The sequence below is a fragment of the Bufo gargarizans genome, chromosome 5, assembly GCF_014858855.1.
Source record: "Bufo gargarizans isolate SCDJY-AF-19 chromosome 5, ASM1485885v1, whole genome shotgun sequence".
Taxonomy (NCBI): Eukaryota; Metazoa; Chordata; class Amphibia; order Anura; family Bufonidae; genus Bufo; species Bufo gargarizans.
In genome coordinates, this window is record NC_058084.1 from 405,061,366 (window position 1) to 405,088,906 (window position 27,541).

Below are 27,541 nucleotides of genomic sequence, written 5' to 3' on the forward strand. Positions count from 1 at the left end.
CAAAGTCTCACTTTCCGCTAACTTAGGACAAAAATTTTAATCTTTCATGGACTCAATATGCCCCTCACAGAATACCTTGGGGTGTCTTCTTTCCGAAATGGGGTCACATGTGGGGTATTTATACTGCCCTGGCTTTTTAGGGGCCCTAAAGCGTGAGAAGAAGTCTGGAATATAAATGTCTAAAAATGTTTACGCATTTGGATTCCGTGAGGGGTATGGCGAGTTCATGTGAGATTTTATTTTTTGACACAAGTTAGTGGAATATGAGACTTTGTAAGAAAAGAAAAAAAAAAAAAAAAAAAAAAAAAAAATTTCCGCTAACTTGGGCCAAAAAAATGTCTGAATGGAGCCTTACAGGGGGGGTGATCAATGACAGGGGGGTGATCAATGACAGGGGGGTAATCACCCATATAGACTCCCGGATCACCCCCCTGTCATTGATCACCCCCCTGGTAAGGCTCCATTCAGACGACCGTATGATTTTTACGAATCCATGGATCGGATCCGCAAAACACATGCGGACGTCTGAATGGAGCTTTACGGGGGGGTGATCAATGACAGGGGGGTAATCAATGACAGGGGGGTGATCAATGACAGGGGGGTGATCACCCATATAGACTCCCGGATCACCCCCCTGTCATTGATCACCCCCCTGTAAGGCTCCATTCAGACGTCCGTATGATTTTTACGGATCCATGGATCGGATCCGCAAAACACATGCGGACGTCTGACTGGAGCCTTACAGGGGGGTTATCAATGACAGGGGGTGATCAGGGTGATCACCCCCCTGTCACTGATCACCCCCCCTGTAAGGCTCCATTCAGACGTCCGTATGATTTTTACGGATCCATGGATACATGGATCGGATCCGCAAAACACATGTGGACGTCTGAATGGAGCCTTACAGGGGGGTTATCAATGACAGGGGGTGATCAGGGTGATCACCCCCCTGTCACTGATCACCCCCCCTGTAAGGCTCCATTCAGACGTCCGTATGATTTTTACGGATCCATGGATACATGGATCGGATCCGCAAAACACATGCGGACGTCTGAATGGAGCTTTACAGGGGAGTTATCAATGACAGGGGGTGATCAGGGTGATCACCCCCCTGTCACTGATCACCCCCCCTGTAAGGCTCCATTCAGACGTCCGTATGATTTTTACGGATCCATGGATACATGGATCGGATCCGCAAAACACATGCAGACGTCTGAATGGAGCCTTACAGGGGGGTTATCAATGACAGGGGGTGATCAGGGTGATCACCCCCCTGTCACTGATCACCCCCCCTGTAAGGCTCCATTCAGACGTCCGTATGATTTTTACGGATCCATGGATACATGGATCGGATCCGCAAAACACATGCGGACGTCTGAATGGAGCCTTACAGGGGAGTTATCAATGACAGGGGGTGATCAGGGTGATCACCCCCCTGTCACTGATCACCCCCCCTGTAAGGCTCCATTCAGACTTCCGTATGATTTTTACGGATCCATGGATACATGGATCGGATCCGCAAAACACATGCGGACGTCTGAATGGAGCCTTACAGGGGGGTGATCAATGACAGGCGGGTGATCAATGACAGGGGGTGATCAGGGAGTGTATATGGGTGATCACCCGCCTGTCATTGATCACCCCCCTGTAAGGCTCCATTCAGACGTCCGCATGTGTTTTGCGGATCCGATCCATGTATCCATGGATCCGTAAAAATCATGCGGACGTCTGAATGGAGCCTTACAGGGGGGTGATCAATGACAGGGGGTGATCAGGGAGTGTATATGGGTGATCACCCGCCTGTCATTGATCACCCCCCTGTAAGGCTCCATTCAGACATCCGCATGTGTCTTGCGGATCCGATCCATGTATCCATGGATCCGTAAAAATCATACGGACGTCTGAATGGAGCCTTACAGGGGGGTGATCAATGACAGGGGGGTGATCAATGACGGGGTGATCAGGGAGTGTATATGGGTGATCACCCGCCTGTCATTGATCACCCCCCCTGTAAGGCTCCATTCAGACGTCCGCATGTGTTTTGCGGATCCGATCCTTGTATCCGTGGATCCATAAAAATCATACGGACGTCTGAACGGTGCCTGACAGGGGGGTGATCAATGACAGGGGGGTGATCAATGACAGGGGGGTGATCAGGGAGTTTATATGGGGTGATCATGGGTGATCAGGGGTTTATAAGGGGTTAATAAGTGACGGGGGGTGTAGTGTAGTGTGGTGTTTGGTGCGACTCTACTGAGCTACCTGAGTCCTCTGGTGGTCGATCCTAACAAAAGGGACCACCAGAGGACCAGGTAGCAGGTATATTAGACGCTGTTATCAAAACAGCGTCTAATATACCTGTTAGGGGTTAAAAAATTCGGATCTCCAGCCTGCCAGCGAGCGATCGCCGCTGGCAGGCTGGAGATCCACTCGCTTACCTTCCGTTCCTGTGAGTGAGCGCCCCTGTGTGCGCGCGTTCACAGGAAATCCCGGCCTTCGCGAGATGACGCGTATATGCGTCGTTGAGCGCAGGGCTGCCGCCTCCGGACCGCACATCTGCGTTAGGCGGTCCGGAGGCGGTTAAAGAAAGTGACCCAGCATTTTGCTAAAAGAATCAGTCACTTATTCATGTTGCCCTTAGTTAGGACACCATAAAACTGGTGACAGGTTCCCTTTAAATTGTGAGCCCCATTCGGGACAGTTGGATCCTTATGTCTGTAAAGCACTGCGGAATATAGTAGCGCTATATAAGTGCATTAAATAAATAATAAATACATTTAAACATTACCCTCATGATAAAGTCACCACATGTTTTGGCCTAAAATTACAGTAAAATTTGCACAGTCCTTAAGATTACGACAGCTTGGGGCAATGAAAGACCTCCGTCCACTTACATGTAACAAGAGCAGATGATGAGCTATTCTTTTACTGAAGGGCAATGATAAATCTACACAGTGATTGGGGAAACACATCAAATATAGGAGAGTGGAAAAGTGAACTGCAGGGAAACCAACTGGTGACTGGGGACATCCTTTTCAGGGAAGCACTATGACTTGTCAGGTAGGGAATTGGGAATGCTATTGTGGAGAATGTCAGGTCAGGTAATACCAATACAGGATCCTCTACACATCACAGTCATACCTTGAAAAAGTATTCATACCCCTTGAAGTTTTCCACATTTTTTTCACGTTACACCCACAAACTTAAATGTATTTTATTGGGATTTTATGTTTAGACAACACAAAGTGGCAAGTATGTGTGAAGTGAAAAGAAAATGATAACGTGTTTTTCGCCTTATAAGATGTGCGTCTTATGGGGCGAATAATAACTTCATTTTTTAAGTGCTCATTAGTACAGGAAGACCTGGATGCAGTAAATGCAGCTCTACCCGGGCTTTGTACTCACGGCTTCCTGGTCTTCCTTGGACGTTTGCTGTGTGTGATTATGCACAGCGTGAGGATGTCAGTGGTCTTTCACCTTAAGTTGTGCGGCGTCGGGTCACAGCACAGTAGCAGCAGGAAGAACAAGGAGAGAGCTGGATGACAGCAGTGGCAGCTTGAGCAGGAAATGTAAGTTGTTTTATTTTTTTTCTCTGATCTGAGTATGGGTTTCTTAATGGGAATCATTATAATCACATTGGACTTTGATCTGATGTCTGATTGGGGGACTTATGGTACATGGTTTTCAAAATTTTTTATAAATAAAAATCAAAAGTGTGGCATTCATTTTTTTTTTTTTTTTTTATTAAATATGTCTTTATTTCCGTCTTCACAAAATTCCTCATCAATAGATTGGATACAAATTACATTCTTGAACAATCGAAATAGAGAGGACATTCCAATCTTATTCCATACATATACAAATATTTTTTACTCCCCAATTACCCCCCCTCCCACCTCCCTTGGGGAGTGGGAGAGGGAGACGTGTGAAAGAAAGAAGAAAAAAATAAATAAAAAATTATGTATCTATCCAGCCCTAAGGTAACCACCTCTTCCATATTTCATCCATAGTTTTTTCTTTACTACTATGGCCCTCCATCACCCGTTCTTCTTTAATCATATCATCCACTGCTTTTCTCCACTGCCAAACTGTTGGAGGGTCAGCACCTACCCATTTCTTAAGTATTAAGAGTCTGGCTTGAAATAGCACCTTAGGCTACTTTCACACTAGCGTTCGGGTTTCCGTTCGTGAGCTCCGTTTGAAGGAGCTCACGAGCGGACCCGAACGCAGCCGTCCAGCCCTGATGCAGTCTGAATGGAGGCGGATCCGCTCAGACTGCATCAGTCTGGCGGCGTTCAGCCTCCGCTCCGCTCGCCTCCGCACGGACAGGCGGACAGCTGAACGCTGCTTGCAGCGTTCGGGGGTCCGCCTGGCCGTTCGGAGGCGTGCGGATCCGTGCGGATCCGTCCAGACTTTCAATGTAAGTCAATGGGGACGGATCCGTTTGAAGATGCCACAATGTGGCTCAATCTTCAAGCGGATCCGTCCCCCATTGACTTTACATTGAAAGTCTGGACGGATCCGTACTAGGCTATTTTCACACTTAGCTGTTCTATGCTAAAAATAATGCAGACGGATCCGTTCTGAACGGAGCCTCCGTCTGCATTATTATGAGCGGATCCGTTCAGAACGGATCCGCCCGAACGCTAGTGTGAAAGTAGCCTTACTCAGGACCATACTTATGTCTCTATTTAGACCCAAGTGTTCGGTTGCCCCCAGGATACAAGTCATGGGATCTTCTGATATTTGAACCTTCAAAATTCGATATATAGTATCTGTTATTTCTGTCCAATATCTAAACAATCTAGGGCATCTCCAGAAACAATGCATTAAGTCAGCTCTCTCTCCCCCACATTTTACACAATCGTCCGAGGCTCTAACACCCATTCTTTTCAATATCCATGGGGATCTATGCAGCCTATGAACTACAAAAAATTGTGAAATCTTATGTGAACCTCTGTTTGAAACTCGAGAATAGTTCTTTAATGCGTCTTTCCATTTTTCTTCCGTAAAAAATTGGAGTTCGTTCTCCCATTTTTTCCTAGCTAATATTGTAACCCGTTTCTTTTTTCCATCCATCAATATCTTATATCTTTTTGCCGTTATACCTCCTCTTTCACTCACATTAGTGAATTTGTACAATAGCACAGATCTTTCCATCTTATATTTTTCCTCTTGCATAGCTGACCTCAATGCATTCCTAAGCTGAAAATATTTATATAAGTCCTTATACGGTATACCAAACTCTCTAACCATTGTATTAAAATCCTTCAATTTACCCTGTTCAAATATCTGGTTTAAATATTTCATCCCATTTTTTTCCCAATTTATATACATCTTAATCCCCTGCAGTTCTTTAAGGTTAATGTTTTTCCATAAAGGTGTGTATTGCAAAAACCCTTTAATCTCTAGTATTTTTTTAATCTCCACCCATATGTATTCCGTTAAATTTAAAACTCTATTTCCATTACTATTTCTCCCCAAAGTGCCTGATTCCAATACTTCTAAAAAGTTCTATTCATCTTTCCATCCCAATCTGTTTACCACCTGCCTACCCACCAAACCATCTAAGCTACTCTTTATTTGACCATATTGCGTGATTATATAATAAAAAAAACAATTCGGAACTGCTAATCCACCTTCTTTCACTGGGAGCTGAAGTATCTCTCTTTTTATTCTCGCAGTCTTACCTTTCCAGAGGAAATCACCCATTAAACTATCCAGTAATCTAAAAGTGTCCTGCGACAATCTGATTGGGGCATTTTGAAGGACATATAATATTTTTGGAAGAGAGACCATTTTTATTAAATTTACCCGACCCTGTATTGAAATTGGTAATCTACGCCAGACATGTATTTTGGTCCTAAGTTCTTTTATTAGGGGAAGTACATTTAATTTTTCGTATTCTCCTATGTTTCCAGAAATTTGTATCCCTAAATATTTAAAGTTTTCTTGTTTTCCCAACACCTGAACCTTCAAAAACCCCTGTGGTTGTGCATCTCCCAACATCAGCATATGTGATTTCCCCCAATTAATATTTACTCCAGAAAAACAACCAAACTTATCTATTATATCTATAACTCTATTAAACTGGTCTCCAGTATTGTGCATAAATAGCAAAATATCGTCCGCGTACATTAACAATTTTTCTTCCCCACCCTCATAGTGAAAACCTTTAATTTCCCCATCATTTCTTATTATACATGCCATAGGTTCAATCGCGATAGCGAATAATAATGGAGAGAGAGGGCATCCCTGCCTAGTGCCCCGAGATAGGGCAAGGGGCAGGGACAAGCTCCCATCCACCATCACTCTGGCCCGCGGATCCTGATATATTAACTGTATCCATCTTATAAATCCTTCCCCTATACCGACCCTTTTTAATACTGCCCATAAATATTCCCATTCAATACAGTCAAATGCCTTTTGGGCGTCCAATGATAATACAGCTTTCTCCCCCGCTTCTGTTCTATTGGCTTCGATATTTAGATATAGCCTTCTTATGTTTGAGTATATCGTTCTACCTGGTATAAAACCGGTTTGATCTATGTTTATTATACCTTTAACCACCTTTGAGAGCCTATCGGCCAAAACTTTTGCCAAGATTTTAACATCGGTATTTAAAAGTGATATTGGCCTATATGATCCCGGGTCTAGTTGTTCTTTGCCCTTTTTTTGGAATAAGTGTTATAATTGCCTCTTTCATAGAGTCTGGAAGGTCCCCAATTTTTTTGGCCTCGTCCAATGTTGTTTTTAATTCAGATACTAACACCTGGGAGAAGGATTTATAAATTTCGAATGGGAGCCCATCACATCCTGGTGCTTTTTCGGATTTTACCTGCCCCAAGACCTTATTTATTTCTGCAATTGATATTTCTTTTTCTAAAAATGTCTTTTGGGCCTGGGATATCTCCCTAAGAGGAATCTGATCTAAATACAAATCTAATTCTTGTTTTGAATATTGTGCCTTAGACTTATATACCTTCTGGAAGTATTTTAGGAACACCTCTTTAACTCCTTCTGGTGTATTAATTATCCTACCCGTTTTATCTTTAATCGCCCCTATCCAGGATTTCTCTCTTTGATTTCTTGCTATATTTGCCAAGATTTTACCAACTTTTTCTCCCCCTGTGGCCAGACGGATCCCTTGAAAATTTAATTCTTTCCTACTTCTCTCCATATGATATACCTTTAGCTTTTCCTGTTCTTCCTCCCATATTTTCTTATTGTAGTCAGTGGGGTATCTCATACATGTCATTGCCAGTTCTTGGACTTTTTTTTCCAAAACAATCCCCTTTTCCCTAGTGATTTTTTTCCAGTGGTTCACTTTTTTACAAAGCAATCCTCTTAAATATGCTTTAGCCGTATCCCATACAATTAGCCTACTCGCAGAATAATTATTCTCCCTAAAAAAGTTTCTTAATTCTTCCATTATACTTTCTTTATCTGGGATCATTGGTAACCAATGGGAGTTAAACTTGAACGGTAGTGAAGCCTTCTTTTTGTTCAAATCTAGTTCCATTACCACGGCATTATGATCTGATAAAGCCATGGGAAAGTACTTTATTTTAATCCTATTATAGGACATCAGATTTTTATTTCCCAGGGCCAGATCTATTCTAGACCAGGTTTGGTGTGTTTTTGAGTAGCAGGAATACATGTTTTCATCCGGGTTCTGGAGGCGCCAGACGTCAATCCAGTTAAATTCCTGGGCTAGTTTATAAAAATCTACTTTTTGTATTCTTCCCCCTCTGCTAGATGTTCTATCCCTGAGTGGATCCATTACTGCATTATAATCTCCAATCGCAATCATTATAGATTCCTGTCTATCCAGCATGAATCCATACAGTTGGTATAAAATCTCTGACTTATACGGTGGAGGAATATAGATGTTTGCAATTACCATTTTAACCCCCTCTATATTACAACATAAAAAGAGGTACCTGCCATATTCATCGGCCTCACACGTCAAACACTCAAATTTAATTTTATTATGAACCAAAATTGAGACCCCTCTTGAATAAGTAGTGTATACAGAATGGTAACTTTCCCCAATCCATCTCTTCTGCAACCATCTTAAAGATTCCTTATCCAAATGTGTCTCCTGTAGACAAATGATAGCTGGCAGAAACCTCTTCATCCACTCAAGGATAGCATACCTCTTCACTCTCTCCCGTAAACCCCTCGTATTCAACGAGACAATCCTAACCATCTAGCAGAGGGGGAAGGAAAAAAAAAAAAAAAAAAAAAAAAAAAAACACACACGTCTCCCTCTCCCACATTTATACTTTCTTTATCTGGGATCATTGGTAACCAATGGGAGTTAAACTTGAACGGTAGTGAAGCCTTCTTTTTGTTCAAATCTAGTTCCATTACCACGGCATTATGATCTGATAAAGCCATGGGAAAGTACTTTATTTTAATCCTATTATAGGACATCAGATTTTTATTTCCCAGGGCCAGATCTATTCTAGACCAGGTTTGGTGTGTTTTTGAGTAGCAGGAATACATGTTTTCATCCGGGTTCTGGAGGCGCCAGACGTCAATCCAGTTAAATTCCTGGGCTAGTTTATAAAAATCTACTTTTTGTATTCTTCCCCCTCTGCTAGATGTTCTATCCCTGAGTGGATCCATTACTGCATTATAATCTCCAATCGCAATCATTATAGATTCCTGTCTATCCAGCATGAATCCATACAGTTGGTATAAAATCTCTGACTTATACGGTGGAGGAATATAGATGTTTGCAATTACCATTTTAACCCCCTCTATATTACAACATAAAAAGAGGTACCTGCCATATTCATCGGCCTCACACGTCAAACACTCAAATTTAATTTTATTATGAACCAAAATTGAGACCCCTCTTGAATAAGTAGTGTATACAGAATGGTAACTTTCCCCAATCCATCTCTTCTGCAACCATCTTAAAGATTCCTTATCCAAATGTGTCTCCTGTAGACAAATGATAGCTGGCAGAAACCTCTTCATCCACTCAAGGATAGCATACCTCTTCACTCTCTCCCGTAAACCCCTCGTATTCAACGAGACAATCCTAACCATCTAGCAGAGGGGGAAGGAAAAAAAAAAAAAAAAAAAAAAAAAAAAAACACACACGTCTCCCTCTCCCACAACCCACACCCACCCTACCCTCCCAAATAGCCCCCCTCCCTGCCATCCAGCAGTCGGGGTGACTCCATACCTTAGCATAATAGCTCCTTCCCCCTCCGCACCCCCCGGTCTCATAGCCCCTCCCCATCCGCCCAGTCGCTAACTTCCTCCGGGGTCTGAAAGAAAACAGTCCTGCCTTTATATTCCACCCTTAATTTTGCCGGAAAAAGTAAACTATACTTTAGACCTGCTCCCCTTAATCTTTTCTTAACGGCAATATATTCTTTCCTATGGGCGTTAGTGTGTGCAGAATAGTCTGGGAATAGCCTAATCTTTGCACCCTGTATCTGGTACTTTTCAGAAGTCCTGGCATCAAATAATATTATATCACGGTCCCTACTTAATAGACATTTGACCAGTATCTGTCTAGGGGATTCTCCTGGAACCCTCTTTCTTGTAGGGAGCCTATGTGCTCTTTCAATGGCAAACAATGGAGAGAGAGCACCTTCCGTACAATTATCCCTTATCCATCTCTCCATATATTCGGTACAGTTATCGCCCTCTGCACGCTCTGGAATCCCTACGCATCTTATATTAGATCTCCTTGATCTGTCTTCTTGACTTATTATTTTTTGTTCCATCCTAATATTCATTTCCTTTAACGAGACCACTTCTTTCTCCAATTTCTGTACCGAATGTTCCAAAACAGGAACCCTTTCCTCCATCTCATGTAAGCGCTGCCTTATTTTCTCCATCTCATCCCGGATTACACCAACATCTATTTGCACTGCCCCGAGCTGGGTCACTATATTCCCCATTACATTCTCCAACCTTGAAACTGTGCAAAATATGTCTTTCATCAACTTTGCATCAATTTCTGTATACGCGACTGCTGTTCCCCTCTCCCCTCCTCCCCCCTCGGTCCCACTGTCCTGCACCAGACCATGAGACCCAGGATCTATCGTTCTCTCCTTCTGTGGGGACCCCAGACCAGGCGAGTTTGGAGTCAAAAATTTATTTAAACCCTGCTGTTTGGGCCCAGTCTCCAATCCCGTAGCTGATCTCCTATTACTGCCCCCCGTAGGGCCTTTCTTAGGTGGCATTATGAACTCCCCCTATCTCCCCATACAAGTCACAGGGAACCAGAACAGCGTTTTAACAGGGGTATTGACAATTTGTTAATAGTACAAAAAAAAGAAAAGAAAAAAAAAAAAAAAAAAACAGATCAGCAAGGGGGGGAGGGGGGGGGGGGGGATATAACAGGAAAACCGTCCAAGGTTATAGGTGATGTCCTTATTTTCCCTGAAGGGACTCAAAAGTCAACTCTGGGGAGGAAAAAGGAAGGGGAAAAAAAAAAAAATGAGAAAAAAAACAAAAAAAAACACAGCAACTTAATATCCACTTGTTAGTTACACTTGTTAGTTACATCTTCAGCATGGGGTAGTACTGTAAGTAAAGGTGATAGATGATAGACCGTTAATCCAGATTTAGTCCAGAGGAAGGGTTAGGGATGGAAGCGTTAGCAAAATAAACTATTAGAAGGGTTTAGAATTCATAGGGAGGGGGGTTCTTCAAACAATTAAACACAATCAGGCTGGAGGAGTCAAGAACAGTGTGACTACCATATGTTTCGTAGAACACCTGCTCAATATTTCCTCTTCCCAAAACCCCCCGTTTTTTTGTTTTGTTTTTTCCCCTCCCTTTCCTTCTATTTTCTTCTTCTCTTCTCCTTTCCTTACTTCCCTTCCCTCTTCCCCTCTTCACTTCATTACTTTATTCCACCGGTATTGAAAAAACCGCATCGGCTTCAATCGACACTTTTCCTGGGCATACGCCTCTAATTTCACATTCACATTAGATTTTCATATTTAATTTTGCTCCCGGACATAATTTTCTCCCTCATCCACGTCTTTCTTCGCCCTCATTTTAGGGATCCTCACCCTCTTTTTAGTGGTCTCCAAAAATACTTATCAAACTGAGAAGGGGGCAGCTCTATCAGCCAACATGCCAGGATTGCCAAACAACTTTGAAAAAGTACCTTCTCAACAGGTCCCCTTTTTTTTTCTGCCAGGGTCTACTGTTACCTCCTGCTCACCGCCGGCTGCACCGGTCCCCACAGCGTCTGCTCACCATACCACCGCTCCACCTCAGCAGCAGCCTCCTTCAGTCTCAAGGATTAGCGATCCAATCACCACTCCGGTGGCAGAGAGATGAGAAAAAACATCAAACAGACCGGCGGGTCTGGGCACTGGTAAGGTGGAAGGCAGGACGGGGGCAACAGCAGGAAACTCTCCCGACTTCTCCCATTACAGGTCCGGCGGCGTAGCAGCGTCTCAGCGTCTCAGCATCTCACTTTGGCGTCTCCATGAACACGCGATCCAAACGGACCAGGCGACCAGCGTGCCGAAGGGGTCGGGGAGCGGAGCCACCTGATGTCTCCTTGCCTCGCAGAGCGGAACGGGGGGTCAGGATACAAGCACCGGCATTGTAAGCAGGGCGGCCTCAGCATTGCGGCGTCATTGCGGCGTCTCAGACTCTCGGCCCATCAGCTGTTCAGATGTTCCGGCGCTGCGGGCTGCCAGCGAGCGGCGGCGGGGCAGAGGCAGGGGAGGAAGCGGAGGCGGAGCCCTAGCGTCCTACGTCAGACGCTCTCTCATGCTCTCGCTCTTTCAAATGGCATTCATTTGTAATCTTCCCCTGCAATGTGATAACCGTAAATAAAATTCATTGTGACCAAAAGTCTAAAAAAACAAACAAAAAAAAAACACAATGCAGCACTCTGCAAACCAAATAAAGCACAACAATGCCATAGCAATAGAAAATATTCTGGTGCTAATGCTAGGCTTATTTTGTAAAATTGAGATTCTTGGCAAATACATTTTGTACAAAATTATTTGGGCCCGTCTGCCAAACGTCAAGGCGATCTCTGTAAGACGGGAACCTAACACTAAATGCTACCTGTTATGTACGATAACGACCACCATAAAATTCAGGGAGTGCAGGTTCCACATGCATGCTGGGTCCACTCAGATTTTTATCATAGGCTGATTTTAATTAGTGTAAGTATAAAGCTGTAGTCTGCTCTCCCTGCACTCACTGGAAGCCTTTTGGCACCAGGAGAGGTATAAAGTGGACTCTCATTGCATTCATTGGAAGCCATTTGGCACCAGGAGAAGTGAATTTAATGGAGGCCAAAGTTAAACTTTTTAACATAAATGCAAAACCCTATGTGTGGCTGAAAACTAACACTGCAGATCTTCCCCTGTGAATGAGCAGGGACAGGGAAGCTGGTCAGAGTTGAGGGGAAGATGAATAGAGCTAAATACAGGGCAATCCAGCAGGAAAACCTGGTAGATGCTGCAAAACACTTCAGACAGGGGAGTAAGTTCATCTTCCAGCAGGATAACGACCCTATACATACAGCCAGAGATACAATGGAATGGTTTAGAACAAAGCATATTCATATGTTAGAAATGCCCAGTCACATTCCAGACCTAAATCCCATTGAGAATCTGCGGCAAGACTTGGAAATTGCTGTTCACAGATGCTCTCCATCCAACCTGACTGAGCTTGAACTATTTTGCAAAGAAGAATGGGAAAAAATTTCAGCCTTTAGACGTGCAAAGCTGGTAGAGAGATACCCCAAAAGACTCGCATCTGTAATTGCAATGAAAGGTGGTCCTACAAAGTATTGACTCAGGGGGCTGAATACACTTTCCAGATTTTTATTTATTAAAGATTTTGAAAAACATGTATCATTTTCTTTACACGTCTCACAAACAGTACGTGCTACTTTTTGTTGGTCTATCACATAAAATCCCAATAAAATACATTTAAGTTTGTGTGTGTAACGAGAAAAAAATTGAAAATAAGAGGTATGACTAGTTAGTCCAGCAAGAGTACCCTGTTTATCCATTAAGTAACTAAATTTAATAGGTAAGTTCAGAATTTACATATATACAGACAAAACAGTTCTATGCAAATGATCCATGTAGAGGCCAGAATATGGATACCTAAGATACAGGTATACACAGGCGGGAGGCCGGGGAAAGTTATCCCTAGCACTGATTCCCTGATCTGGTCCTCTGCCCAGGGACGTCTCCTGATGGTGGGGGCGCCCTGTCCCCGTACCTGAACTCCAACTCCTAATTATCCCTGGTGAGGTGAGTGATGGAGTGGGACGATATACGTGGTGTCTAACATGGAAAACAAGCACAGATAGGAAAGGATAGGTTACAAAGGTGTCCACTGTATACTGCCCTCATGGCGTAACCAGGAGGTACAGGGCCCACCTAGAAGATAAAATATACTAACAAAACGCACAATTGGGTATAGATATATTAAGATAATTATAGATGACCTACAAACCCCGACGCGTTTCACCCAAACGGAGGGTTCATCAGGGGGTTACGTGTAGTAGGTATGCAAAGATAATGGGACCATTGCCAATGGTTATGGCCGCCCCAGTTCAGTGATGCATGCGTGCATATATAACAGGAATAGACAATCCTTTATGACACTGCAGACCCACAGTAATGAAACGATTGCCAAATGGCAGTTTACATACGTTTTTGGCAGCGTGGTGAGTGAACTCGACTACCAACATACACACTGAAAAAATAATAGTAGACAAATTGGACCCAGGTTAGTTCAGGTAGGATAACAAGCGATAAATGCCCATAACACTGAGTATTGAATGTGAATAGATACCTGAGGTTGGCAATAATATATTGCAAACAAGGTCGTTCCTGAGGAGGCTCATAGATAGGAGCATATGCACCTGACTGAAGTGCAGCACGAAAGATATGCGTGCCCCAGTTTAGTCACCCAGGATGCCGGGTTACCCACCCAGAGGATACCTAAAAAAAAATTTTTTTATATTGTATGTACCTCAACATACACTCAGGGCTAGACATACATTACAGATAGTAAAGAGACATTGTCTGCTACTTACATGGTGTGGTCAGTGGTGTGGAATAATGGGTCTGAGGTGGTGATCCTCAGTTTAGCCCTCCCTTTTAACCCCCCAAAGCCCATACACAGGTGGATATCTAATTAATTAAGGTGTGGCCGAAAGAGTAGGGCGTGCCAGGGGGAGGCATGCTCATTAATGAGGTTGTGTAGATGTCATGACCTGGTGGATACAAGATGGAGGTGCCCCATGCTGTCCTATGTAGTTTGTAATCGGCCAGCATGTGTGCTTGGCCCGCACGCCGGTATGCGTGTCAACGTGGACCGCACACCGGAAGTGACGTACATGTATTCACCATCAAACCGGAAGTGCGGTGTATGCGTGTCAGCTTGACACGCATACTACCGCTGATGTCGACCAGTTGATGATGCGCCGAAAACGAGGCTGTCCTGGTATATGGAGACAGTAGGCAAAACATGTATAGATGAAGGTGCCCCATGCTAACCTACGTAGTTTGTTATCAGCCAGCATGTGTGCTTAGCCCGCACGCCGGTATGCGTGTCAGCGTGGACCGCATACCGGAAATGACGTAAATATAGTCACCATCATACCGGAAGTGCGGTGTGTGCGTGTCAGCTTGACACGCATATTGCCGCTGATGACTACCAGATGATGATGCGCCAGAGTTATATGATGACAGTGGGCTGAACATGTATGAATGGTCAAACAGTACACATACATGATGGGGGATAGTCTGTGGTCCGGTTGGGCCAGGTCGCAAGGGTTGCAAGTAATGGGCAAAAGTAGGGGACATGTATAGGGTGGGGCATGAGGAGTTTCTGTGCCAGAAAAGATGCACACAGAGCTGTTACTGTACATGTATATAACTACTGACGTACAAAGAAGATATATACAGAGAGCTCCCTTCAGGATAACAAGGAAGCCCCATACAGGGTATGTCACTGTGAATAGACATCCCATTAAATGTAACGTTCGGGTACTTTACGTACCCAGGCTATACGCCAGGGAATTAAAGATATTACTGAGGTCAGAATTGCAGGGGGGATGGCCACCTGATAGGGGATACCCCACTAACAAGGCCAGATCAGTGAAGCAAGGGGAAGTTAATGACAGAATGGAGGTCACCATTCATGTCATAAGGCAATGAGAGAGAATGAGCAGTTATAGAAAGCAAGAAAAAGTCAAGCGCTCGTTAAGTCCTCGGGGTGATTGGGAGCGAAATCTATAAATCCACTCGCTCTCCTTCTGTAGGATACGTCTGTCCAAATCACCGCCTTTACTGATGATCTGCTGAATGAAGCAAGGGATGTCTTTTCGTATAGGGGCGTCCCCACACTTGACCAGTCAGAATCAAGCAAGCAGGTGTTTAGTGATCTATACACCTATTATAAAGACAATATCAAATCCTGGTGGGAGATAAAGTCACTTGAGAGCTATCTTGAGCAAAAAATTGTCCCACGGGGACTCCGTATCCGTATACGGCCTGCTGACAGAATCTCCTCACCAGGATTCTTGACTAAATGGGAAGAGACCCTGACTCATAATTCTTTGTCCCTCATGAAGTTACTATTGGACGAAGAGAGAGTATTATTTGAAAACACCTCCAAGAAATTGAAGGAACAAATAGATACGGCTCTTAAACTGAAGGAAGACCCAGACTTTTCCAGAAGGGAGGCATCCCTACAATCAGCTGTTGTGAGGTTCCAATCACTCATAAAGGAACGCAAGCACAAACAATTTGTGCGAGATTTAGGCGACTTTAGAGAAAATCGGGCATATACTGCTACACAGAATCAGCCGTCTGAATCTGAATTCTCATCTTCGGACGTGGATACTTCCGATACTGATTCTCGACCTAAACCACGATACGCACCCTCGAATCGCGGTCGCTCTGACCCCAGACGACAAGGTGGTCGGCGATGGTCAGGACAAGGCAGATATCGAGGCAGGGGCGGAAGCTATCGGGGTCATGGGCATCAACACCCTCCCCCCGAATACCAGCCGTCCCCTCCCTCTGGCCTCTCTCAAAACATCCCATCCCAGCAGCCGCAAACTCTCGCTGCCTGTGCCTCTTCCTCATCCTCTTCCTCTTTTTTAGAGAAAGGAGGGATGCCTTATTCACTTCGAAAAAATCGCTGAGTAAAGAGCCTGCAGATGACCTCCAAGTCATTAATCTCTCTGCCCGTACACTCTGTGCTGAGGAGATGGGGGTCCTCGGGCGGGGACTGTCGTTCGTACCCACCACGGACTTCAGTACCTTTGCCTGGACCAAGGACCTCCATCTCTTCTGCAGAAGGCTAAAATGGCACAAGTTCTTTAAGAACTCCAACAGGGACACGTGCCTAAGATTGGGCCTGGAAGAGACTGACTATGAGGGTCTGCAGGACCTTGTGGATCTCAACAGTGAGCACAATAGCATCCCGGGCACAGGCCCGTTCACCAAGCTACGGCCCAAAAGCAGTAGAATGCCGCCTCCACTGAGTTCAGAACATATTGACATCTTCCTCCAGCTGGTCACACGAGATCTTGACCAGCTGGGGCATGTGAGACCCAGGTCCTTCAATCTCTCAGTGTCAGAGATGGAGGCACTTAGGTCACTGGAAAGGGATAGCACGATCGTGATCAAGCCATCAGACAAGGGTGGCAACCTTGTCATCCTTGACTCCCCATTATATAAAAATATGTGCCTGGACCTCCTTAAAGACAGGGAGGGGTATGAGGTACTGCAGAACAATCCTACTGCTCTTTACTTGGGTAAACTCAAAAACATCTTGAACACGGGTCTACAGAATAAGGTCATTAGCACCACTGAATACACATTTCTATTACCAGTGAAACCCTTGGTCGCTACTTTCTATGGCCTACCCAAAGTACACAAGGGTACCTCCCCTTTAAAAGGCCGTCCTATTGTGTCAGGCGTCAACTGCCTGACACAAAATAGTGGCATTTATCTGGACCAGATTCTGAGGGAGTTCGTCGTGTCCCTCCCCGCATACACGAGGGACACGATGGACTTCCTCAATAAAATTAATACCTTGAATCTGGATCCGGCATGCATCCTCGGCAGCATAGACGTCGAGGCTCTGTATAGCTCTATACCACATGAGCATGGGTTAAGGGCTGTGGATCACTATCTCAAAACCAGAGGGACTCACTGTTCTTTGCATAATGTTTTCATCCGTGAACTCTTGACGTTCACTCTTAACCACAACTACTTTCTGTTCAATGCACGGTTTTACCACCAGCTCAGGGGGACGGCGATGGGCAGTCCCTGTGCTCCGTCATACGCCAACCTCTTCCTGGGCTGGTGGGAGGACACGCAGGTTTTTCCGGACCACATCGTCTGGTGGGCTGACTACATCCAATTTTGGACCAGATTTATAGACGATGTGTTTATAGTCTGGAAGGGTGATCCCCTCAGCTTTAAACGGTTTGTCACAGACCTTAACGCTAATAGTATTGGTCTTAAATTCACCTGTGAATGGGATTATGAATCCATTACCTTCCTAGATGTAAGGGTCACTAAGGTGGGTGACAGTCTTCTAACAAATATCTATCGTAAGAGTACGGCCACCAACTCTCTTCTCCATTGGAGCAGCTATCACCCCGCCCCTCTCAGACGAGGTATACCCAAGGGGCAATACTTAAGAGTGAGGAGAAACTGCTCTAATGACTCCTCCTTTTTTCAGGAGGCCGGGAAGCTTCAAGATAGATTTTTGGCAAGGGGGTATCCGAGGGATATTCTGCGGGAGGCTTTTCAGAAAGCATCCACTAGACCACGGACTGAACTCCTGGTACCTAGAAGACGTACCTCTGATGATCCTCAACCGGCACGTATCATCGCCAATTTCGATGCCGCCAACCGTGAAACCAGAGAAATCCTACAGAAATACTGGCCGATCCTACAAATGGATGCTGATATTTCAGATATCATAAGCAAATATCCGTCGGTCTCTTATAGGCGAGGTAGGAGCCTTAGGGACCATCTGGTTCACAGCCATTTTTCACCACCTCAGAAGGCTGGCTCTTGGCTCAACCGGAAACCCATCGGTATATTCAAATGCGGTCGGTGCAAGGCCTGCCAATATGTTCGAACCACCAAGTCTGTCACCTGTTCGGTCACTGGTCAAACGTTCCAGGTCCGGGACTTTGTTAATTGTCTATCCAGTGGGCTGGTTTACCTCTGCCAGTGCCCATGCCCTATGGATTATGTTGGCAAGACGATACGTGAGTTCAGGAGAAGAATCCTGGAACACGTTAATGACGTCATCAAAAAAGAGCCCACACCCGTGGCTACTCATGTAAATGACTGTCATGGTGGTGATCCCTCTTGCCTTCGCTTCACTGTCCTTGAACTGATATCCCCCTCTCCAAGAGGCGGTGATTTGGACAGACGTATCCTACAGAAGGAGAGCGAGTGGATTTATAGATTTCGCTCCCAATCACCCCGAGGACTTAACGAGCGCTTGACTTTTCTTGCTTTCTATAACTGCTCATTCTCTCTCATTGCCTTATGACATGAATGGTGACCTCCATTCTGTCATTAACTTCCCCTTGCTTCACTGATCTGGCCTTGTTAGTGGGGTATCCCCTATCAGGTGGCCATCCCCCCTGCAATTCTGACCTCAGTAATATCTTTAATTCCCTGGCGTATAGCCTGGGTACGTAAAGTACCCGAACGTTACATTTAATGGGATGTCTATTCACAGTGACATACCCTGTATGGGGCTTCCTTGTTATCCTGAAGGGAGCTCTCTGTATATATCTTCTTTGTACGTCAGTAGTTATATACATGTACAGTAACAGCTCTGTGTGCATCTTTTCTGGCACAGAAACTCCTCATGCCCCACCCTATACATGTCCCCTACTTTTGCCCATTACTTGCAACCCTTGCGACCTGGCCCAACCGGACCACAGACTATCCCCCATCATGTATGTGTACTGTTTGACCATTCATACATGTTCAGCCCACTGTCATCATATAACTCTGGCGCATCATCATCTGGTAGTCATCAGCGGCAATATGCGTGTCAAGCTGACACGCACACACCGCACTTCCGGTATGATGGTGACTATATTTACGTCATTTCCGGTATGCGGTCCACGCTGACACGCATACCGGCGTGCGGGCTAAGCACACATGCTGGCTGATAACAAACTACGTAGGTTAGCATGGGGCACCTTCATCTATACATGTTTTGCCTACTGTCTCCATATACCAGGACAGCCTCGTTTTCGGCGCATCATCAACTGGTCGACATCAGCGGTAGTATGCGTGTCAAGCTGACACGCATACACCGCACTTCCGGTTTGATGGTGAATACATGTACGTCACTTCCGGTGTGCGGTCCACGTTGACACGCATACCGGCGTGCGGGCCAAGCACACATGCTGGCCGATTACAAACTACATAGGACAGCATGGGGCACCTCCATCTTGTATCCACCAGGTCATGACATCTACACAACCTCATTAATGAGCATGCCTCCCCCTGGCACGCCCTACTCTTTCGGCCACACCTTAATTAATTAGATATCCACCTGTGTATGGGCTTTGGGGGGTTAAAAGGGAGGGCTAAACTGAGGATCACCACCTCAGACCCATTATTCCACACCACTGACCACACCATGTAAGTAGCAGACAATGTCTCTTTACTATCTGTAATGTATGTCTAGCCCTGAGTGTATGTTGAGGTACATACAATATAAAAAATTTTTTTTTAGGTATCCTCTGGGTGGGTAACCCGGCATCCTGGGTGACTAAACTGGGGCACGCATATCTTTCGTGCTGCACTTCAGTCAGGTGCATATGCTCTTATCTATGAGCCTCCTCAGGAACGACCTTGTTTGCAATATATTATTGCCAACCTCAGGTATCTATTCACATTCAATACTCAGTGTTATGGGCATTTATCGCTTGTTATCCTACCTGAACTAACCTGGGTCCAATTTGTCTACTATTATTTTTTCAGTGTGTATGTTGGTAGTCGAGTTCACTCACCACGCTGCCAAAAACGTATGTAAACTGCCATTTGGCAATCGTTTCATTACTGTGGGTCTGCAGTGTCATAAAGGATTGTCTATTCCTGTTATATATGCACGCACGCATCACTGAACTGGGGCGGCCATAACCATTGGCAATGGTCCCATTATCTTTGCATACCTACTACACGTAACCCCCTGATGAACCCTCCGTTTGGGTGAAACGCGTCGGGGTTTGTAGGTCATCTATAATTATCTTAATATATCTATACCCAATTGTGCGTTTTGTTAGTATATTTTATCTTCTAGGTGGGCCCTGTACCTCCTGGTTACGCCATGAGGGCAGTATACAGTGGACACCTTTGTAACCTATCCTTTCCTATCTGTGCTTGTTTTCCATGTTAGACACCACGTATATCGTCCCACTCCATCACTCACCTCACCAGGGATAATTAGGAGTTGGAGTTCAGGTACGGGGACAGGGCGCCCCCACCATCAGGAGACGTCCCTGGGCAGAGGACCAGATCAGGGAATCAGTGCTAGGGATAACTTTCCCCGGCCTCCCGCCTGTGTATACCTGTATCTTAGGTATCCATATTCTGGCCTCTACATGGATCATTTGCATAGAACTGTTTTGTCTGTATATATGTAAATTCTGAACTTACCTATTAAATTTAGTTACTTAATGGATAAACAGGGTACTCTTGCTGGACTAACTGTTGATACATATTGATACCCCGTCTTAGTATAAGCTCGCTATCTGTATTGCTGGACTTTTACATAAGAGGTATGACTACCTTTTCAAGGCACTGTACATGTCCACCCACAAAACAAAAATTGCTATATTGTAGTGCCAAGCTCTAGAATTGCTAATGTGTTACTACTATTGTCTACTGACTGGTAATGGGCCTTGTGGTTATAGATCATAAATCAATGAGCACCCATTTATGATATCATGATTTTTACATTTTTGGGTTTATAAATTTAATTATAATGCAATAAATGTTTCAAGACTGAGATCAAGGCTTCTAATATACGTTATTGTTATTGCTTGAATCATAATGATTCTCCACTTATACTTACTGTATGACTATTCATTTTTACATTCCCATTGGCCCACAGTTGGTCACAGCAAGATATTGTTATATGCATGTGATTTAAAGACAAATCTTTATATTTACTGTATGGCTATTTGTGCATAAGTATCTGCATATAATAGTCGAACTCACTCTGTTATGGAAGAGATCAGACCTCATGGAACAGGGTTTCCTAACTGATCTGCCAGCCCTGAACCCAAAAAATGCCTCCTGGGCTGTCTGATCATAATGCAGAGTTTGAAAGAAAAAAAAAACTTCCAATATTAAATCAGGCAGGCAGTCATGAATAGTGATGAGCGGCAGGGGCTATATTCAAATTCGCAATATTTCACAAATATTTTGTAGAATATTCATCATATATTCGCGAATTCGAGATTATTTTATTGAATGCGAAAAATCGGCAATGTAACAATCGCGTAATGAGAATTCGTAACGTGGAATACAGGCGTGGGTCACTTTGGCTACATTTTTCAAGCTGCTAGAAGTTTCATGAGTTTCTCCTGAGACTGGTTGGCACGGCAGAACATTACAATAGCTTTATATGCAGATAGAGTCAAGTGCTCCAATATATTCGCGATTGCGCTAATCAGCAGTATTTAGAATACTTTTTCAGCAACTTCACATTTTAGCAGGTCTGATTACTGATGGGTGCACTATGTATTGTTGTGAACTTGACATTGCTTCCTTCTCATTGGCCCACAAGCAAGAAGCAAAGAGGAATCATGTGTTCAGATGGTAAAAAATGCTGAATATTCGATATAACGAATATATAGCACTATATTCTAAATATTCGCGAATTCTCGAATTGGCGATATTCGCTCTAAAAATTTGCTATTCGAATATTCGTGCTCAACACTAGTCATGAACCTGGTAGTCCATAGATAGGTAAAGATCTCACCTTAAACCCTCCCTAATAACACCTGCCTATTACTGAACTTCCACAGATATAACTAAGGATGGTTTAGGGCTCGTTCATACGACTGTTGGGTGTCCCATGCCCGTGCTGTGAACCGCAAATTGCGGTCCGCAATGCACGGGCACCTTTCGTGGGGCAGGTGCACCGGAATCGCAGACCCATTCACTTGAATGGGTCCGCGATCCCTCCGTTCCGCAAAAAGATAGAGATAGAGCATGTTCTATCTTTTTGCGGTGCGGATGCACGGAACGCAACCCCAGAAAGCACTCCGTAGTGCTTCCTTAGTGTTCCGTGCTTCCGTTCCGCATCTCCGGATTTGCAGACCCATTGAAATTAATGGGTCCGCATCCGTGATGCAGAATGACAACGGAACGGTGCACGAGTATTGCGGATCCGCAAATGCGGTCCACAATAAGGGAACGGGACACCAACGGTCGTGTGAACAAGCCCTTAGGGTGAGATCTTCACCTATCTCTTGACTATCCATTTCCTGACTAGGATGGAATGGTTTTTTCCCCCCATACAATTTATTTTATGGTTTTAAGGTTAAGTTTTATGGTGGTCTTTCTGTGAACCAATTGATTTAACACCTCTAATTCTGTATTTACATTCTTGGACAGTGGGTATGTCAGAACTGTGAATTTATGATGTCCATTGGATCAGTGTTATTCAATTTCCTAGTGATGTGTCATTAATCACTAAATTGAGAGATTTTCTATAAATCTTCTCTAACACTGGACATAACCATGAGCACCCTTAAGGCTATGTTTATCTGGAAAGGAGTATATGCTAGGCATCACCACTGCAGATTTCACTATTTTTGCTGGAAAAAAATAGCGCAGAGCTATTTTTTCTAGTAACTTATAGATAGCATAATGAAAGTCCCAAATCTAAATCAATCGCTTCTGTCAGGTGGCCCTGGTGTATATTAAGTAAGGGATCTGGGACTGCTGTCATTTTTGTTTTGTTTTTTGCACCTATGAAAAAACAGGAAGCCAGAAATGGGAACCTACCCTAACACAGGTAAAAAATTCGGAATTTCTATGCTTCTGGGAGACATATACAAAAACAGACGTACTGTACGCTGGTGCTGATTCCCTCTGTGCTGCTGGAGGATGGGCCAAATTCATGCAGAGGCGAATGCCTCTTCTGGCCGTGCAGCGTGACACACTTAAATCTATGGCAGCCTCCTAGCTGCCATAGATTTAAGTTTTTCTTCACGCCAGAAAACTGGCGTGAAGAAAAATAAATGTGGCAGGCCTGCATCGTCGCCAGCTCCCTGCCCATGGCACACCCGCTTTTCTCACAACGTCTGAAAAGCGGCGTGAAGGAAAAAATGTTGCACGTTTTGTCCCACAAATGGCACATGACAAAATGTGCGACCTATTTATACCACAAAAAAGTTGTAATAAGTTGGTAAATGCCCCCCTTTATTGTTCTTTCTATACTATTGAAGTGTTCTAAACATTATTAATATCAAGGAGGCTGGAATTAAAGTAAATGTACAGCAGCTCAGCAATAATATTACACAATGATTATATTGGGCAAAACATTAGAAAACAGTCAGCCAAAGTTGAGAACAGTGATCTAGACCTCCCTCCTGTCCCAAGATGGCAGATGTTAGGGTAAAGAGGGATCGAATATACTGGATTTCAATTAGTCTGATCCTTTGCAGCAGCTATTTCCACTCTCTGTATTAAAATAAGCCTGCATGCTTGATCTACGGAAGCAGATTTGGGCATTGTACAGTTCATTTGGTAACCAGACCTCTCTGTGCGACATTGCAGCTCCAGCCATCAGTAGCATGTTTTTTTGACACTTTAACAGGGTTTATCAGCTTTATTAGAATTTTTTTGGATTCCCTCTTCCAACCAGCCTGTGAAGGGAAGCATACTTACCTGCTCCCCACCACTCAGTTCAGTGAGTGTCAGTCCCTGCTTGTAAACTTAAGTCATGGATGGGGCGGATGCGTCCTATTGCAGCCAATGAGTAGCCACAGCGATGACTTGTCCCCCCTGTGGGACACGTGACCTCTTCGCCCAGTCATTGGCTTCAGGAGCACATATGACTCTCTGCCCGTGCCAAACGTGTACAAGTTGGGACCAGTGCGAGGTGAACGCAGCAGTAAGGCTACATGCACACAGCCGTTCCATGCATTGTGGACCGCAATTGGACCCGGACTACAACTTGAATGGGTCCGTGGTCTGTCCGCACCGCCCAAAAATATGACATGTCATTTATTTGCAGAGCAACGGAAAGAAACACCACGGTACATCATCCTTTGGACTCCAAGTGCTGGCTGATATTCCACAAACTTAACTTTCACAAAAGAAACATTAAAACTCCACAGTGTTCCATAGCTTACATGTTTCACACTCATTAAAATAGGGCCACAAAAGAGAAGGACAGCACATCGTATGTTGTCTGCATCCGTCTGTCCGTTCCGCTCCCCCGCAAAAATAATTGCAGATAAGGATAGGCTATTTCTGCAGGAGTTAAAATAGAAATGGTGGCATGCTCCCGGCCGGTATCCGTGTTTTGCAGATCCGCAATTTGCAGACCGCAAAACGGATACAGTCGTGTGCATGAGCCCTTTATCATATCATGGTGCTATAATTAAGCATTACATGCGCAAAACACGTAAGCTAAAGAATTTACATTAAGTTTTAGCTTTTCTTTAATAAAAAGTATGTTTAAACTAGAGATGAGCAAAGTTTTGAAAAAATTGATTTGGTAGCTTCACTGAAGTTCCACAAGAAATTTGATTCATTATGAATTAATTCGTAACAAATCACTATAAATCAGGTATACCGAGGCCACTCTGCCTTAGGGTACGGCCACACAAAGTGGCCGCCCTGCGGGCAGGTTGTAGCCGTGTTTTCGTGAAGAACTGCACGGCCAATTAGCCCGCAGCTGCCTTTCATTTAATAATGAAGACCCACTTCTCCAACCCCAGCGCTAGAACCTTCATGCTAAGCTAAACCCAGCCAAACCTATTAACAGTGGATCAGCAGGATTCCCTTAAATTGCAAAGGACTGTATTCTGTTTGATGTGCATGCTGCAACTGGAACCAACATCAGTAAAAGCTGTGAGTTGTATCCTACCACTGTCTACTTCATTCTTACCATTGGTTGTACCACCATTAACGGTACTGGCGTCACAACAAATATCATCAAGGAACTCAGCCGCAACAAGCACCCTAAGCACCCCTGACACCAAGGGCACCTCAACCTCCATCTTGGCTGATGCTTCCCTACCACAGAGCGTGCCCCGGAGGATTTCGTGCTGTCTTCCTCAACACTTCCTGCCAGCCCAGGGAGGCTTTCTGCTAACCGTGAGCAAACCGATGAACTGTGTGTTATTGTTTGGCCCCTCATCGGCCCACTGTGCACCTCACTTGTTGCCCCTGCGGTACTGGCTGGCTGCAGGAGCAGGTCACCTCCTAATGTAACCCTGAAATCTCCCTAGACTCCTAGTGCATGAGCCGCCTCTGAAGGTAAGGGGGCTCATGCTCACCAACCTAGAACCCTAGATATCCCTGCTATGCCCTAGGCCTGATGACAGGGCAGAGACCACCCATTCATCCTTCACCATAGATGAATGGTGTCCCCAGAGGCCCAGTAGATGGCAGGATGCAAGACTATGGGATAAGCAATATGGCAGGTAAGTAACACAGCAACAAAACAAATGCTATCCACACTTACCTGCCGCAGCCGAAATGGAAGGACAGCTCCAGGCTGGGAAGCCCACAGTCTTGCTATTGCTTAAACCCGTCCAGGAAAGCAAGCCCCTTTCGGAGCAGGCACATCAACATATAAACCTCCAAACACAGACCACACCAAAACAACATACACCAGGTGGGGGAGGAATAACAAAGACGCACCGAAGGGGACTCACAGCCAGGGCAAGGTAAAAAATATAATAAATAAGGGTGACTCACAGACACCACATTCAGCCAGGGAGCAAAGCTCCTACACAGACTAACAACCAACAAACTATGACCTCAGGCTTCAACACACCAATATCTAAGGAGACCTGAGGTCACACCCACCACACCACTAGTAATTAACCCTGTGCCAACCAAAACAGGGAAAACACCATATAAAAGGAAAGTGCATGTGCAAACAACAAACTACACATTGCCACAGGCAACGAGTCTGCACGGAAACCGCGTCACGGTCAAACACTAAAATGACCGTGACATCTTTGAAGGGGTTGTTCACCTTTCTGCACGCTTTCTACAGACTCCACAATATGACCGGTGGTAATCATTCTTGCCTAAGCCACTCCACTGGGTTCTAGCTCCATTGCTGCACCGCTGGATCTGCAGGTCCTGGGTCTCCCCATGTCAACATCTGGTTTGAGACTGGGTCACGTGACAGCTGCAGCAGTCATGAGTCACCCATGACCCAGTAACATGCCACATGGGGGACACCTCACTGCTGTGGACAGACATTGGCTGTAGTGATCGCATTAACCGGTGTCAAACCAGATGTTGACAGGGGAAGTCCCGTGACTTACAGGGCTGATGGGGCAGCAGGGCAGACAGAACGCAGCGGCGGGGATCAGATATGTATTATAACCACCGCAGGTCGGCCCATGCTGTGGTGTCTGTAGAAAACATGCCGAAAGGTGAACAAGCACTTTGTGTAATGCAATGAGGGCAATGCAGGGTAACTGAATACTTGCTACTAGGTTCCCTAACAGATTGCATCTGAACATTGGAGGTTCCAGCAGGACTCAGTAATGTGATCAGCTTATTGTCACAGAGGACAAACCCTTAAAGGGGTTCTGCACTTTCATTTAACTGATAATCTATCCTCTAGATAGGTCATCAGCTTCTGATCGGCGGGGGTCCGACACCCAGCAGCGCCGCGGTCTTCTCACTGTTTACTGCCGGGCCGGCAGCCCACTGACATCACTAGTATCAACTAGCATGGGCAGGGCTAAGTTCTGTTCACTTGAATGGATCTTAGCCCCGCCCATGCTAGTGTATACTAGTCGTGACGTCAGTGGGGCGGCGGCCCGCGGTAAATAGTGAGAAGGCAGTGGCGCTACTGGAGCGCCGCTGCCTTCTCAAACAGCTGACCGGCAGGTGTCCGACCCCCGCCGATCAGAAGCTGATGATCTATCCAGAGGATAGATCATCAGTTAAATGAAAGTGCAGAACCCCTTTAAATAAAAATTATACTAAATATAGAAAAGTTGAACTTACATATTTTATAACCAAGTCTTTCTGCATAGATCCTCTTAGACATAAACTGCCCCTCAATTAGTGCTCGGATTTCCACATCTTTTGGGAATTCTGATACCTATCATACAACATAAGATATTAAAAAGGGTCATAACATTAAAAGCACCCATGATTAAAAATAAATAAATAAGAAAGCACAAAAGTTATGGTGTGTGTATAAATTTGCAAGCAAAATGTGATTGCTGAAATGACTGTAAACTGATGTGACAGATACCTTTAATCACTTCTATTGGTATAAGGTATGCAGT

General features: G+C 44.7%; 1 protein-coding gene across 2 annotated transcripts in view; it reads right to left on the bottom strand.

The window, feature by feature from the left end:
- XYLB (xylulokinase) overlaps positions 1-27,541 on the bottom strand; it is a 370,041-nt gene that overhangs the window by 167,820 nt on the left and 174,680 nt on the right. For both annotated transcript variants that reach the window (XM_044293861.1, XM_044293862.1), the window contains exon 15: positions 27,255-27,351. In XM_044293861.1, the coding sequence (XP_044149796.1) occupies positions 27,255-27,351 (97 nt within the window). The remainder of the gene's footprint in view (positions 1-27,254; positions 27,352-27,541) is intronic.